Source organism: Cydia amplana, chromosome 5 (assembly GCF_948474715.1).
Source record: "Cydia amplana chromosome 5, ilCydAmpl1.1, whole genome shotgun sequence".
Classification (NCBI taxonomy): Eukaryota; Metazoa; Arthropoda; class Insecta; order Lepidoptera; family Tortricidae; genus Cydia; species Cydia amplana.
The window spans coordinates 6,888,549-6,901,330 of record NC_086073.1 but is presented as its reverse complement, the minus strand read 5'-3'; the positions used below and the strand labels follow the sequence as shown (position 1 = coordinate 6,901,330).

Below are 12,782 nucleotides of genomic sequence, written 5' to 3'. Positions count from 1 at the left end.
AGCGACGTCATTTTCCATAGCGCTGACCAGACGCCGACGCTCGAAAGACGCTAGATGTGGGGTGGCCCTAAAGGGATGATTTGGAGGATAATAACTATTCTATATTCTTCCCCACAGCTCAAACTATCCGCATACCAAGTTTCATCGAAATCGGTTCAGCGGTTATTGATTCCCCATACAAATTTCCACACCCCTTTTCACCCCCTTGAACCCGGAACTCTGTAGTGTGTCTGTATATCAAATTTAACGGTTTAAGCGTGAAGAGGCAACAGACAGACAGACAGACACACTTTCGCATTTATAATATTAGTATGGATTAGTATGGATTTGGCATACACGTAATTCCGCACAGACTAAATAAATGTCATAAAGAAAAAGTGACTAAGCCCTCCAGTAGCGGAGGCTGGATTACGGCCTGAACCTTTAGGCCGAGGCCGGAGGCCCGGTAACCTAGAGATCTATAGGTTCGACTTTACTGCCACTAGTAAAATAATTTGATCCCTAATAAAAATTACAGGAAATTAATTATATTAACAATGAAAAATTACCAGTTAATTTATAGTAATCGCTGTATGGTCCAAAATCATATTGAAATTCTAAGAGTGATGTCGACACCTCTATTTTTGGATCCACAAATTCGGCAATAATTTCACACTCCAATAAAAGTTCTTTTTTGTTTATGCCCTCCACGCTACCTACTAAGTACCACACTTCCTTAACAGACGTTACTTTATGAGAAACGCCGGTTATTGTCAATTCCATTTTTTCTCCAGCTGCTATTTTGAAAACTCGAGGTTCCAGATTAAAAAATCCACTGAAAAAAGGGGTTGCTAACAGAAAAACAAACAAGTAAGATTCCTTTACAAATTACAAGTGATTTTTTTATTTATTTAAACGTACGCAGTTCGCGGTTGCGTCTTGGGTGCTTTGTAATGTTCGCTCCATTCTAAAGCATGTATTCGCGTTCCTTTATTTTCCATGTCTACCTTAAAATTGAGTGGAAAATTCGTAAAATGTCGCCCAAGAATTACTCGATCTCGTAGCTCACCAACTACAATGCTTGTTCCCACTCCAGTGGCTGACAGGGGGATAAGCTGAAATAAGTATTAATCAGTATTTATCTATGTGAAATTCCCTAATTGTACAAGCCTTTGTTTAACTTGCAATCATCGTACCTATGTACATACATATCTAACAATTACTATATGTAAATTGTCAAATACCCAGAAAAATTTACAAACTTTTTTCGACCACTTGTTGCTATTCGATTGAGCTGAAATTTGGCAAAAATAAGATGAGAACGAGCTAACCTGATGAAGACCAAAAATAGATAAATATGAATATTTGGAAACATACTTATTTTAATGTGATCGATCTCATGGAAATTTTAAAAAACTTACAATTTCCTTAACTTTTTCCAACTGAACCACAGCCTTGTTGACGTACGTGTCAGCATCGACCAGATAAAGCGTAAGACATAAATCTGTGTCGCTCTCGGGGTCGATCTGTCCCTCGCTGGGCTGGATCTGCCATTTGCCGTCACGGTTTAACTGCAATTCATAATATAATATGGCAGGGAGTGATGCCACGTTTAATAAATAAATATCCTTCATCTTATCATTATCATCGTCCCTAGGATGCGGATGGCATTAAGACCGCGGCGACGCGATCTGTTGGCAGTGCCGGCATACTTACTTTCTTTACTCTTTGGTGTCGGCTTTTTCTCCCCTGCTTTGCTCTCTCTCACAATTGAATGCGCTCGCTCTTGACATTTATAAATTTAAACTTTATTGCAGAAACAAAGAAAAATGTACAAATGGCGAACTTATGCCAAAAGGAATTCTCTACCAGTCAACCATTGACATAAGCACCGGAGTGCGACTTGATTGCGTGGCGATGGGCGGATGTGAGAGAGGAATGCCTGAGATTCTGTGAGGTGATGGAGGCTAGGCCGTCAACTGTTGTTGTGTAGTCTAAACTGTTAATTTATAATATCTGGGAGACCGAGCTTTGCTCGGAAAACATATAAAAACTCGAAAATGCGCGTTTTCCCAGAGATAAAACCTAGCTAGATCGATTTTTCGCCCCCAAAATCCCCCATATAGCAAATTTCATCGAAATCGTTAGAGCCGTTCCCGAGATCCCCGAAATATATATACATATAAATAAATAAATATATAAATAAATAAATATGCAAGAATTGCTCGTTTAAAGGTATTAGATTTCATGACGCATTGGTTACGACTGTAATGTTATGTAAATATGTTTGAAATAAATAAATAAATCATCGTAAAATTATACTAGTACGCGATTTATATTGTACTTACAATTTGACATCAGACGGAAATACTATTTAGATTACGAGTAATTATTGTATATTAACAATAACAACGTTGCATTAAATTTATCAGAATAGGTTTTCAGAAGCTCAAGCACTTTTTCATGACAGCGTTATCTGTTATTTTTCTGCCCTGTACACAGTAGGTTTATAGACGGAAGCTTTGATTAGTTTTGTTGATTAAAAAACCGCACTCAAATCGTTAATTAATTGGTTCATCAGTAGGGGACCTATACCACGTTTTTCGTCAGAGGTTAAAAGATTTTATCACCTAGGCAACCATTAGGCAGGTACTTGCACTGGTGGTTTATGTTAGTTATTAGTAAATTCTTAAGTCATCTATTAAATTAACGGCTACATACCACCTTGTCGGAGATGGCGGGACGAGCTTGACGCCTTTGACAGAGACTGGTGGGAGACTTCAGGGGATAGGGATGCGTGGAGAATAAGAGAGGCCTTTGCCCAGCAGGGGAACAATATGGGCTCTTAATAATAATAATAAAAAACATACCACCGAGGCTCTGAAATGCACGACGACCGGCGAATCATTAGTCAGAGTTAAAGTCTTCCGCGTTCTGCTGAGCAACTTCACCTGGCCCCAGTGCAGAGCCAGAGGAGTGCAGGTGACGATCGGCCGGATTCCGCACTCTAACACGTGGCATATGTCCACGGGCTTTGACAATCCGAACACATTTATCCTGGAAACATGATTTTGGATTTCCATAACATAAATTACGTTTACCAGAAAGCTTGTTCAGAAATATTAATTTGATAAGTAATTGAGTACTTATGTAGGTATAATACTGAAGTCGTACTATATTGGTTTGTCGTAATCGTGACTTTATAACCGTTAGAATCTGGCTACTGAAATATTACACAAATGTTTGGCGGGAAATTCAAAAAATCTTGGGCCGGTCACACTTTGTGTAGTAGGAATTATAGTTGTGATACTAGAAAATATTTTTGATTTTCTGTGCACACGTAAGGTACCTAAGGATATAAGTTAAATATACGTTGACGTGTACTCAAAGTCAGCTCACATAATTTCTACCACTATGTAAAGTACAGTCAAGGATAAACACATATGTTTACACTTTCTCACCATATACCATTGTGACAAGGCGAAAAATGAAATGTAGTGTAAATAAGACCAAGCTCGATAATACCGTAATATTAATCCATCACCAAAAAAATTACATAAGTACTATGCCAAATATGCTAAATGCTAAGCATCAAAATATTTATATATAGAGCACCAACCTCCTAATTTGTTTACATTTGTTTAGGACTTGTAAACATTGCAATTTTTCGTTAATACAACGCTACACGTCGACTTCGCACATTGTCGTAATTATTTACGAGCTTAAATAATAGTTTGCGGGCCTCACTCAGTATAGATATTATTAAATTATTTAAAATAAACCCCTTATAAACGCAAACAACTTGAATGAATGGCATAAATTGACAACTGACTTTTAGCTTTTTTTTTAATAAAAAAAGACAATTGCTAGCCAGACTCTACATACTATTGAAGAAAATAGACACATGATTCGTTCTAAAATTACCAAAAGTAAAAGTGGGGTTGTCAGAGAAAGGTTCCAATATTCTACAAAGTGCTACGCCGTAGCATCTGGAATGTAAAGAATACTTTTCATAGCGGTTGAGCGAGAACATGTGCGACAAAAAAAGAAATATGCTACTTTCGGTGCGTATAAGACGCGAATAAATACAACAAGCTAATGAAAAAATATGGGCATATAAAATATTAAATTGTACTGCCCGTGCGAAGCAGGGGCGGGTCGCTAGTTTAGAAAAAATCTCAGTTACCTACCCATGTACTCGTATTTACTTTTTGTATCGCTTAATATGCTACGCAGCAGTATTATTCAAAAATTAAGCTAAGGCGGGGGAGTATCCTGCATTTTATTTTTCATCATTACCCTCATCGACAAATAAATAAAAATAAATAAAATAAATAAATATTATAGGACATTATTACACAAATTGACTAAGCCCCACGGTAAGCTCAAGAAAACTTGTGTTGTGGGTACTCAGACAACGATACAAATACTTAAATACATAGAAAACAACCATGACTCAGGAACAAATATCTGTGCTCATCACACAAATAAATGCCCTTACTGGGATTCGAACCCAGGACCGCGGCTTCACAGGCAGGGTCACTACCCACTAGGCCAGACCGGTCGTCAAAACAATCAAATCAATCAAATCTAAACTCAAAGAAATCTCACCTGATCATATACTCTTGAACGCCAAGAGCGCATGTTCTTATAGTAACTGGAAAGGTAATAATACTATGAGGCTCTATAAATCCTTCTTTATTACCGACTATAACCTGTAACGTCGTCTCTTCCTGAAAATAAATGATAAAATGTGTTATAAACCAAAATGAAATGTGTTACCATAGAGAAATATAGTAAAACAAGAGTGCTCACTCCATACATCAGTTAGACTATTAATTTCAGTGTCTACATCTAGCATCGAGTAGCGGAACTATCAGTACTGCTACTTGACAATAGATGTAGCACCGACCGGAAAGTCTTATGCTGTTGAGATAAGACTTTCCGGTCGGTGCTACATGTATTGTCAAGTAGCAGTAGGTACTGATAGTTCCGCTACTCGATGCTAGATGCTAATAGTCTTTTTGGTACTAAAACTGATGTATGGAGTGAGCAATCTATGTATTTTTTTCTCTATGGTGTTACTTAGTTTTACATCGCCGGATATTGATACTTACTTCCTGATCTAAAAGAGTGTAGTATCCTTTTATCTCGTTCGCTTGAACTTGTATTTCATATTGATAAGGAAAATCTAAGAAACACGCTCGCAGGTTGATGTCTGGCGCGGGAATGATCTCGGGAACTCTGGCGTCGAAAGTCACCGGTAAAATAATTGGAGGACTGTCTGATTTCTCTAGCTCCAATTCGAGAGATGTCTGATTGGCTCTTATCAAATTTGCAGTTAATGTAACCTGCGGGTACAAATTAAAGATCATTTTAAAATAAAGCATATTACATCGCTTATACCTCGCTCGTACCTTGTCACAGTGACAATCAATATGAAAATCGCTAGAGACCACATACTACTGTACGTATTATAGGCACAAAATGGGTCATAAATTAAAAAAATTCGACTGTACACAGGTACATGTCAAAAAGGATAGGCGCAAGAAACTTGCCGGGACTTTTTTATGATTCGCGTAAACCTCATCTAGTAAGGTATTGTAGAGACAATTATTTAGACCAGGCTATTATGTTGCTAACTAAGGCTAAAACTGCGTTTCCAACGTTTCCGATTGCTATACTTTAATATAAATCCATGCAACTCTGTCGAAATGAGTTTCGTTCGTTGTATGAGCTTATAGTAAGCGTACTGGGAACGAATCTTAGCGTAATTTGGCGGTAGGGGTGTAACATAGGTAGCATATAAATGTATTTATTGAAGTTATATTTTCTGTCATAGATAATTAAATATTAGTTTATTTAATAAAAACATAGGTAACCAGTTATACGAACTCTCAGAGATAATGTGGCTTCAGGCCCCAAATAAATTTTTGCTGGGTGTATGTCAAATTCTCTCGGCCATTGAGGAATTTCCGGCTTTGGCATTTCCGCCAAAGCGTAGTCAACCAACAAGATACTGCTCACTTCCGGACCATCAGATGAAATTTTTACTGATGCACTCAAATCCACAATTGAATCATTTATAACATCAAATTCTAAGGTTGTCGGTACTCCTGTAACAAAAATGGTCCATAAGTAAAGTATAAAGTTATTTGACAAATAAATAAACATAGGTATGCAAATTGTTTTACCAAGGCTGACAGTCCCAAAGTCCAAACATGGTATACTAAACCTTACCGAAGGGTATATCACTTCTCCCCTGAAATTAAGAGGGTAAATCCAGTAAATTATCTAATAATTTTGACTTAATTCAATCAAGCCAATAAAGTTTATTATATTCCAAGTTAGCATACAAAAATTTTACTTAATACGTTCCCTGTCCGGGTGCCCCCAATGTACCCCACATTGGAAGCACACTTGGAGGTGTGACTACGTCGTATCATTTTGTATGTGACCGGTGAACGTGTTAAAGCAAGTTAAGTGTGTATAATTAGTCTAATAAGTACTCACTTCAAGTATAATTTCAACACCACCTCAGTGTCACGTATGAGGAAGTTGACTTCCTCAAAGTACGGTCCCTGGTTGGAGTTGCTGAAGGAGATGACGAAGATGTCCCGCTCGCCGGGACGCAGGCAGCGCAGTGCGGGCGAGCACGTCACGTGGCTGCCGAACAGTGTCGGCGTGTCCTGGTATACTATCACACCGTTTATGTGACCTGGGTCAAGCGTTACTATTAAACAACTAATAAACATCTGTGTAAATTAAGTACAGCAGCGCGATAAAAATAAAACATAACTAGTAAACAATCAAAGCAACAGTGAATAAGCATAATACTACTGCACCCAGTGAGCTTTTCCCAAAATCGCCAGTCAGTTTGTAATAAAGAAACATCTTTATATATTACATGTACTTAAAATTTTTCACCACACCAGCTGGTGAAGACTCTCTTGTTTATTCAAAAACTGATTAGAATGATTATTTTATCCACATGTGAGGCAAAGTAATCAGATGCAAATTTTGAGTTGTTTCCTTATGTTAGCTGATGGTAGACTTGACGTTTAAATGATGATTTTGAATGATAAATATCTAATGACGTTCATTTGGATATAATTTGGTGTGATTTAGTTTGATATCTTACAGTTAATTATGTTCTTGGGGTTGGTGTGGTGGAAAATTATGTCTGTTTCACTCGGGGGCAGGTTTTGTCTAACCCTCGTACTTTGAAACCCTCGCATCGCTCCAGATTCCAATTTCGGATCTTTCGCTTACTCGGGCATCAATATTGAGCACGAGCGGTTAAACAACACCTTTGCCCCCTTGTAAAACAAATAACTATTTGTTATTTATGACGATTATACCTATATTATTGTGCATTAGATTATTTTGATACTATAGCTACCATCATAGGCATCGCCGGGTACTTGTGGTACTTAGAATCACTATATAATACATAGTTATTACATACATAACTAGGTATTGTAGGTATTTGGTATGTAAGTGCATACGCAGGAACATTTAAAAAAAATCTTCATTGATAAGCATTTCTAATACGCCCTGACGAATTCATAAAAAAAACTTGCCTTTATTTATCGCAATTACTTCGAAATTGTACTTCTTATTTATATAAACACGATCCATGTCCAAGGTTTCCAAATTGAGAACAATATCCGGAGGCAGAGACGTCCCGACCATAGAAAGCGGCATGCGGTCCGGTGTGCCGTCTATGTCCAAATAGGCCACAGCTTTAAACTCGCCTATTGCATGGGGGTAGAAAGTTATCGTCAGTTCTGTCGACTTATTTGGCCATATTTTTCCTTTCTGAAATCATTGTTCAAGTAATCTACAGTACCTATCTACTTATATAAAAATGCGTGTGTCCTTCCTTACTGACTGACTCATCAACGCAGAGCCGAAACTACAAAAGCTAGAAAGTTGATATTTGCATACCAGTTTATAATGTGTACAAAAGATAAAAAGCGATTTTGAGAAATTCCACCCCTAAATCAAATATTCTAGGCAAATAGATACAAAAGAGCAAGAATCGAACTCGTGACCTTTCGGAACTCTGGCCTTGTCGCTCTAAACAAAAGCTTACCGGACTCGTGCTATTTCCAAAAAATATAAATGAAGGTGGTGCGTTGGCTGCGTTAATTTTCATCGATATACATATTCGAACGTTACGACAAATATTTGCGAAACACCAAGATACTCACATCGAGCACCCAAATAGTGTAAGTACCTATAATTAATACGTTGCGAGTTGCTCAGCTCCACTTTCCTATTAGTGCCTTTAAGAGATTGTTATAATAATATTATCTGAATATAAAATAATATTATCTATTCCTTAACTTAATAGGCATGTTCTGCAAAATATACTGTAGCGTATATAAATACTAATTAACCTTGACGTCCTTATTTTTATGATTTTTATGAATTAACTACATACTCACAATGGGTGTAATAGAAAAATGGGTATCCTGGAAATGTAACGATTCATCTGCTACGAGAGAATGTATCTGGTCAAAGAATATCCGAGTATACACACGGTCGTGTTCGTCACTATTTAGAACATCGTAGTACACGAGTTTTTGGCACTTCGCTGATTCGCTTCTTTTAAATTCGTAAAGTATATGTGCTAGTTTCACTTTCTCGTCAAAATCTGTTAAAAAATAAAAACTCTAAAAGTGAATTAAAAAAAGAGGGGAATTAAGTTCCGATAAATCACTTGATTAAAAAGAAATAGATACCGTGTATGACATCTTCATTTTTCATGCACATGTAGGTGAGCAGGTGTTCAGATTTGTTGGTAATCTTGAAGGTTTGCTGCCGCACCATCGTGTTGTATGTTTCCAAAAACCTGACCACCTGCTTCTCAAGCTGAACGCTCACCAGAAATGTTGACCCGATAAGTCTTATTTTAAATATTTCGCCTGGATAAAATAAGTAGAGGGAGGTTTAAAGCAGTTTAACGAATATAAGATAATGATGATGATGATATTATTTTGAATGGTCAAAGTTGCGCTTATTTTTCTGACACTTCTAGAAAAATATCTCAATAATTAACGGAACAATAATTAATTTGTGATATTGTAATTAAATATAGATAAGTACCGGTTTCAAACAATACGAACAACGAGCCTTCTATGTGTCCTTGGCGCATTGTTTTAACAATTGCTTTTATTCCAACTATTTCGTTTGGGTTTAAATAGGCTGATTTCGGTTGAACAGAAAATGGACTGAAACATAATTTGGTAAAAAAGATAAGATTTAATTGAATTATTTTATGATTATTCTTTTTCGATTTTTCTACAGTATATGTAATAATTAAACAAAAACTGACGTCCACCGTCGACGTCACTTTTTGTAATGTAAGTTTAGGCAACAATGAGCCACAACTGTCATTAGGTATAGGTAATGGCTAAATGTGCGAAAGTTTAATAAGTGAGGTCGTCAAACCTAGAAAATAACTAGGTGTTTTATTAGGATAACTTACCATTTCGTGTCCAACTTGAAGCCAGCTGACGTCAAACCAATATTTTGCACCAACACAGTGATATGATTTTCGACTTTTAACGGCGCTGCTGGTATGCTAATCTCATCAGGGAAGTCAAACACAGGCCTAGGACCCATAGCTGGATCAAAAATATTTATTATTGTTGGATCTAGTCTTATCATATCATAAATAAATAAATATTATAGGAGAATTTTACACAGTAAGCTCCATAAGGCTTGTGTTGTGGGTACTAGACGATGATATAATAATATTAATAATACGTTCCACTACGAGGCAAAGCCGATATTCGTTGGTGGTTTAGCTGGAAGTCTTATCCCCGACTAGTCCGTTATCCCTTCTAGTTCCTCCGGACCAATTCCCCCATGTTAAAAAAAGCGTTAGGAACCTTTGGACTTTGGTCCTTAAAGAGAAGGGTCTGAAAATTGTTTATTGTAACTTTCAGAACGCTTTGACGTCTAAACACTACATTAAACTAAGTTTAGAAGATGAGGAACAATGAGAAATCAGAAGACATTCTGAAATCTTCCCAAGAGATTCCTAATTCTACGTACTCAGAAGACTAATCTCTTCATTTCTTTTCGAGTTCTTTTCACTCTTTCAAATCACTCGAACACAACTTAAATCCAAACAAACTTTACATTACATTACACTCGCTTATTACGAACACGTTGCTTATTATTAACACAATGAAATGCCATTCGATTTTAAATCTTACCAGTAAAAAATAGAATATTAAATGCAATAGCATTTCATTTTGAGTTGTGCTACTGTTCATGATAAGCAACGACATTTCCTCCCTCCTTACAACAAGCTTACATACATACAAGTTCACACTCCTCTTTCCTTCATGTGATGATCTTGACTCTTGACCACTGAACAATTGAGTATCTTCTCGAGCAGGTACTACTAACAGACACGTGTAGTGCTTACCAAAAATAGGCAAGACATACTGGTCGTTTTCGGTGGTAAATGTGACCTTATGCACAAAGTCGGTGAGCGTGTCGGGTCGGAAGACGACTTGGAAGGTCATGCTGATGCCGGGCGCCAGCCGCGACAGCAGCTGCCCGCTTGCCAGCTTCACGGAGATCAACGAACACTCCTTGTATATCATGGTCAGGTGTGTGGTTGCCTGTGTTACAACTAGATATATGGTACGATTATACAGAAAGGCGTATTATAATTTTTAAAATTTAATAGAGGGTTCATCTCGTCGATGGTTAACCCGCGATAGATATTTACTGCTTATCGCCACCACACCTTTATTATTTTACAGCGAAAGAAATAATACAATAGAGTACAAATTCTAATTTAAACTCATGCATACATGCATGAAGTTCACCTTGCTATTCTCGCTATAGACATGACTAATTGACTAATGTAAACAATCTCACTCAATACCGATGAGTTTGACGCCGGCCGGCTGTACACACTCGGCGAGAGCATCTTGGCGAGAGCACACCATGTATAGTACACACTCGTTGAATCGTTTAAACCGCGGATGCCCGCCACGATGGCCATAGTTGCTACAATTTGCCTTTGTGCTGAAGAAAAAAAATCCTGTTTCACATCTTTTGGGTTCCATTTGTAAAAATTCTAAAAACTGCAGTTAACGGACATTGGACTACATTTTAGCGGCTGATTACTGAAACGCGTCTTTAAATAAACACACCGGGTATTTATTGATTTCATATTTAACATACGAGTGGTGATAAGTAATTTGTTTTTGTTATGTTTACCTCCACTTTGTCCAAAGACTTTTGTCGGGTCATCATCATCATAACTTAAGAGCTTTGCTCTTGTCGGTGTAGTAATCGCCAATCCTTTCTTTCCTGTGTCAGTCTTTGTCAGTCGTTTTGTCGGGTAGTTACACAAAGTTATTTATTTTTAAACTTTATTGAACGATATATACTTGTACAAATGGCGGACTTAATGCCTTCAGGCATTCTCTACCAGTCAACCATCGGCTCAAACAGAAACTTGTAGTTAGGGCAGGATTGTATGAAACACGCATGAAACACTAATCTCTGCTTTGACAATGAGTGTGTACATGTTTTGCCTCGCTGCCGCCGCAAGAGCAGCGAGACCTTTTTATTATACTCAAACCGACCACAATCGGGGAACGGCGAGGGCGAGACGAGACAATAAGGAAGACCGAGACAAGACGAGAGCAATTTGTACTGTACACAGTTACACACCCGCTCTTGGCCTGTCTCGGGGTGTCTCGACACTCTCGACGAGTGTGTACAGCCGACATGAGGTTTAGGCACCTATTAGTTATGTAATGTGACTAAATGGAAGTATCTGTGGCGTTTGGCCAAGTGGCGCTCCAGCGTTTTTGCCTGTCTGGCGTCTGTGGATACACAGTCATAATTACTATTATCATGTGTATTCATTACAATATTTATTCATTGGAAGTATTGGAACAAAAAACTTTTCATACTCCGTTTTTTAATTTCTCGGTTGGAAAAAGAATTAAGAATTATCAACTTTTTACCTGTTGGAAAATATAAACCAAACAGGTTTTGAACCTAATGCCAAACGTTTGTCTAGTTTCGTAGTCTACAAGGTACTACAGGAACTTTGCATTTAAACGAGTTCACTAACCTTGCTAATATTCTTAACGGAAAACCTCGCAGTGACTTTCTCATTTGGTTTAAAGTTCTGAAATACGAGGAGCTTCGGCGTGAACTCTAAGACTACACTGGCTGGGTTGTGTTTAGCACCCACGGTGACTATGTTGTCCACTTCTACTTTGTGAAGGGTTTGCAATCGTTCCTGGGTACTGAGTTTCATTTCCTCTGCATATTCGGACGGGATTATCTAAAAGAAAAACCAATTTATTTTCTCGACTATATGCCATCTTATTAAGACTAGAGGCGTCTTTGACCAACTCTAAGGGCAAGCAGTAGACGCTTGCACCAGTTGCACCTCCTATACGATTGTTTACCTTCTTTCTAATGCTAATAAAACGAATTATAGTTTTAGTTTGAGAACGCCACAGTAGGTGGAAGCTATACGAATTATTTAGATGATATATATTAAACCTAGAACACATACCACTTCCTGTGTGTCCACAATCTTCTTCTTAAACAATAAATGATAGAGATCCGCTGTGAAATACCCATTCTGTTTAAATTGCCTATATATTTCCATACTACAAAATCATACACGTTTGACAGTTTTTTTTACAAGCAAAACCTAAATGTCAAGGCGTTACTAAGGAGGGAAAACAAAAAAAAACTAATAATCAATCACAAAGTTTGTATACACCTTCTAATTAGCCATT

General features: G+C 37.5%; 1 protein-coding gene and 1 long non-coding RNA gene across 2 annotated transcripts in view; one reads left to right on the top strand and one right to left on the bottom strand.

Moving 5' to 3' along the window:
- LOC134648236 (hydrocephalus-inducing protein homolog) overlaps window positions 1–12,727 on the bottom strand; it is an 82,577-nt gene extending 69,850 nt beyond the window's left edge. Inside the window, exons 1-17 of the mRNA XM_063502722.1 lie at window positions 12,554–12,727; window positions 12,101–12,316; window positions 10,427–10,625; window positions 9,476–9,614; window positions 9,094–9,218; window positions 8,730–8,912; window positions 8,433–8,641; window positions 7,563–7,800; window positions 6,493–6,697; window positions 6,174–6,241; window positions 5,875–6,095; window positions 5,097–5,330; window positions 4,591–4,712; window positions 2,850–3,036; window positions 1,401–1,550; window positions 901–1,094; window positions 549–814 (exon numbers count right to left, since the gene is read on the bottom strand). Coding sequence (XP_063358792.1) covers window positions 549–814; window positions 901–1,094; window positions 1,401–1,550; window positions 2,850–3,036; window positions 4,591–4,712; window positions 5,097–5,330; window positions 5,875–6,095; window positions 6,174–6,241; window positions 6,493–6,697; window positions 7,563–7,800; window positions 8,433–8,641; window positions 8,730–8,912; window positions 9,094–9,218; window positions 9,476–9,614; window positions 10,427–10,625; window positions 12,101–12,316; window positions 12,554–12,649 — 3,052 coding nt within the window. The 5' untranslated portion in view covers window positions 12,650–12,727. The remainder of the gene's footprint in view (window positions 1–548; window positions 815–900; window positions 1,095–1,400; window positions 1,551–2,849; window positions 3,037–4,590; window positions 4,713–5,096; window positions 5,331–5,874; window positions 6,096–6,173; window positions 6,242–6,492; window positions 6,698–7,562; window positions 7,801–8,432; window positions 8,642–8,729; window positions 8,913–9,093; window positions 9,219–9,475; window positions 9,615–10,426; window positions 10,626–12,100; window positions 12,317–12,553) is intronic.
- LOC134648447 (uncharacterized) lies at window positions 1,875–2,285 on the top strand. Its single transcript, XR_010096888.1, has 2 exons — window positions 1,875–1,971; window positions 2,199–2,285. It is a non-coding gene; the product is annotated as an uncharacterized LOC134648447 (long non-coding RNA).
- Window positions 12,728–12,782: the final 55 nt, after the last annotated feature.